General features: G+C 32.7%; 1 protein-coding gene across 1 annotated transcript in view; it reads right to left on the bottom strand.

Moving 5' to 3' along the window:
• The window catches only part of Aduk (unc-51 like kinase 3 homolog Aduk), a 36,729-nt gene that overhangs the window by 27,909 nt on the left and 4,821 nt on the right, over nt 1-3,999 (bottom strand). Inside the window, exons 2-3 of the mRNA XM_018517523.1 lie at nt 3,009-3,160; nt 2,619-2,833 (exon numbers count right to left, since the gene is read on the bottom strand). Of these exons, the coding sequence (XP_018373025.1) occupies nt 2,619-2,833; nt 3,009-3,160 (367 nt within the window). The remainder of the gene's footprint in view (nt 1-2,618; nt 2,834-3,008; nt 3,161-3,999) is intronic.

A 3,999-nucleotide genomic window follows, 5' to 3' on the forward strand; every position in this document is an offset into this window, starting at 1 on the left:
TTAAGGATAATCGTTAGAACTCTTGGCGGGGCCACCAGAACTTTAGTCAGAACGCCGGATTTCCGAAGAAAATTTTTTATTTTTTAAAATAAAAAAAATTTTTTTTTAGTAAGTAATAAATAATTTTTTTTTTGTCAGGAACTCTAGTGCTTGTCAAAGGACATCGAATGGGCTATTCAGAACTATTCGGTGCTATCTTGAGTGTGAAGTTAGCTCCCCCAGATTTCAAAGTTTATGTTTTGACTGTTTTTTAAATAATGGTAGAGATTTGATATTTTTTTTTATCAGGAACTCTAGGTATTGTCGAAAGGAATCTGATGCGTCATTCGGAACTATTCGGACTTCAAATTAATATTTAAAATTTTTTTAATTTTTTTGAAAGAAATGAAAAGTGATTTTTTTATATCAGGAACTCTAGTACTCGTTAAAATGCATCGAATAGGCTATTCAGAACTATGCGGTGCTAATTTTGGGTGTGAAGTTGGCACCCCTATTTTTCGAAGTCTGTTTTTTTGGTGTTCCTGAACGGAACTCTTTTTAAAAATTATCAGGAACTCTTCCTCTTGTTCTGGAAAATTCAGAACTCTCATCAGAACTCCGATTTCGAAGTATTGGGGTGCCAACTTCACACACTCTAAAATCTCGTTATCTGTTGCAAAATGGTAAAGAATTTTTCGATTCAGTTTTTCATAAACAGTACGTACATGCCGGCTCCCCCGGTTAGTCCACATTACCTCATACATAGTACATTCACTACCAAAATAAGCGATACACTAAAAATTTGGGAAAATTTTATCAAATTTCAAATAATCATAACTTGGTAAATAATTAAGATAAAAATATGTTTAATAATGCAAAATAAAATTTAAAATGTCTATTTTAAGAATATTTGAATGAAAATTATACTAGGCCATTATTTTCAATATGGCGGGTGACAAAGTGAGAAAATGCAAAATTGATAATCAAAGATCCAAGTTTGCAATGGTACATTGCGTGAATCTAGTGTCGCAGCCTATGGGACAACATTTTATCTTTATAATTACGAATTTTATCTTTAAATTGCTTTTTATCGAGCTTGATACGATAATTTTTCGCTGAGTTATTCCAAATTTAAGATACCACTGTCATTAGCTCAAATTATGGTTATAATTCTTCCCAATATGAACTGATAGCTCAGGAAAATTAGATTTTGTGGGGGCCAAATTGCTATAAAAGATTTGTTTGCGGAAAGTTGTTCGAAGTATGCGCGCACGTGTGTGTGTATCCTGCTCTTAGCGCACGGAGAGAATTTTCTTTTAAAATTTACCCTGAAAATATGGTGATTGTGGTACAATACAATATTTTAAAGATTTTTACCATGCACTTCAGTAAAATTGATCAAACTTATTTTATACTTTATTGTAGTTTTATTAATGAATGAGAGAGATTTATATTAAAATTCTTCGAAATACAATGTTGTCCCACGATTGTCATATTTTCAGGGTAAATTCTAAGAAAAAATTCTCTCCGTGCGTTATCCAGGATCAACGGCGTGGACGTGACAGGAATCTGATCCCTTATGTGTATATATGTGCATGCGAGCGTGCGTGCATGCGTGCGTGTGTGCGTGCGTTTGTGCGTGTATATTAATAATGTGTATGACTTCCTCATGTGCGTATTATCTCATTCATATAATCCGACATATTCCTTAATAAGGACGAACACACACAACACACTGATTCACGCCATGCACCATTGCAAACTTGGACTTTTGATTATCAATTTTGCATTTTCTCACTTTGTCATCCGCCATTTTGAAAATAACGGTCCAGTACAATTCTCATTCAAATATTCTTAAAGTAGACATTTCAAACTTCATTTTGCATTTTTAAACATATTTTTATCTTCATTATTTACCAAATTATGATCATTTAAAATTTGATAAAATTTTCCCAAATTTTTAGTGTATCTCTTTTTTTGGAGGAGTGAATGTATATACAAAAATCCACATAAAATTATTTAAGCATTATAGATCCAGTTTCAATCGTTATAAGCCGTTATCTCCTATTTCCTATTAGTATGTTTTCACATGTACGGTTCATTAAGATTCTTACTGTTTAACATAAATTCTATGTATTTTTCATGAATTTTTTATATCATTTCGATTTAAAAAATTGTTTTTTATTACAAGAAACCCGTTTTTTACTTGATTTCTTTCTCCGAAGTAAAAAAAACTGTTTTTTCTATCTTCAGTCATTGCATGTAATCGAAATATTTAAATGTGTTTTGTTAACTCTCTCTCTCTCTCTCTCTCTCTCTCTCTCTCTCTCTCTCTCTCTCTCTCTCCCCCCCTCCCTCTCTTTCCCTCCCCCTCCTCCTCTTTCTCTCCCTCTCTCCCTCCCTCTCCTCCCTTTCTTTCTCTTTCTCCCCCTTTCTCTCTGTCTTTGAAATCTCAGAGCGATTTCTAGTATTGCGGACACAAGGCTTAAAAAATTATTTTCAAATTTAGCAAATCTTTTAGAAAAACTTTTAAATATTATAACAAAACCGCTTTTTCTATACGATCGTTAAAACGAAAAGGGTTTGGAATCACCTCCAAAAAGAAAAGAACAGGAAGAAAAAAAACGTCGGATACTAACCTCCAACTTTGAGTACCAGTTGGGGTTTCCTCATCAACAGCAAATTCTGCGGCTTGAGATCCATGTGACAGACATTATGATCCCGCAGATATTTTAACGCTAATGCGAGCTGCTGCAGAAATCTACGACAGGTGCTTTCGGGTAGCTTGTGCTTTTTCTTTATGAAGCTCGACAAGTCCCCGCCATCGCAATATTCCATGACGATGTATATATGCCTATTTTATACATTAACAAATGTACCTTATTGGTTTTTTTTTTCAAGAGAAAAGATACATCGATCGAATAAAATTTCTTACTAAATTAGTTATGCACGATTAATCTGATTTATTCATCCGCATTTTGATAATAAAATAACGATTATAATATCGTAAAGTCTCACGTAAAACGAACCCTTCGTCCCAGAAAAAATCTTTCATCTCCACGATATACTCGTGCTTGAGGACATTTAACAGCTTGATCTCCGTCACAAGATTGTCGACCGCCGATTTGGAGAGCGAACCTTTGTCCACGCACTTGATAGCGACTACCTCTCGACTCCCGTCCTAAGAATGATCATCAAAGGGCGATAATAACTTTAAAGATTTTGTGATTTGAAACGCGCTTCAAATTTAGTTCAAATTTCGACCGGAGAGTGGCGGGAATCTTTTTTATATATAAATTTAGATATATAAATTTAGATTTTAGAAGTACAGGATGATCCATTTTAATCAATTATACAGTTAATTTTCTCTGAAATTATTAATGATACGAAAAAATGTTTTAGATGGAAGTAGAGAGGAACTATTTTGATCATGTTGTTTTTTTTGTAAATTTTTTCTAAAAAAAGAGTTGTCAAAAAGGTACGAACGGCACCTCGACTTTTTTAAATGGCATTATATGACTTTTAAAAAATAATATAATTTCTTTATTTATTCTGCATATAAAGTAAAGATCAGGAATGCACCGGATTGTAAAATTACCGGATACCGGATATCGGATATCCGGTATCCGCCCGGATATCCGATACCAGATCAGATATCTGGTAGAGCAATTCGATCGGATATCGAATATTTTCCGAATATTCGGTAGAAATTCCTCAAAATTCCCTGAAAAAAAAGAAAAGGGAAAACAAGAGAAAACAATTAAGGTACAATTACGAAAAAATTAATAGTTTACAAGATATTTAATATGTGCCAGAATAAGATATAAAATATTTCGTAAACTATTGGTTTTCTAATATCTCTACTTTAATACTTTATGCAGAATAAATAGAAGAATCGTATTATGTAAAATAAATCATATAGGGAGAGTGGTGTCGGTTGAAACAAAAAAAAATATTTTTTTGCAGCTAACCAATTTATTATAAATAAGAAAAAATTGAAATTTTTTATGAAAACAAATA

The sequence above is a fragment of the Trachymyrmex cornetzi genome, unplaced genomic scaffold, assembly GCF_001594075.2.
Source record: "Trachymyrmex cornetzi isolate Tcor2-1 unplaced genomic scaffold, Tcor1.1 scaffold694, whole genome shotgun sequence".
Lineage (NCBI taxonomy): Eukaryota > Metazoa > Arthropoda > Insecta > Hymenoptera > Formicidae > Trachymyrmex > Trachymyrmex cornetzi.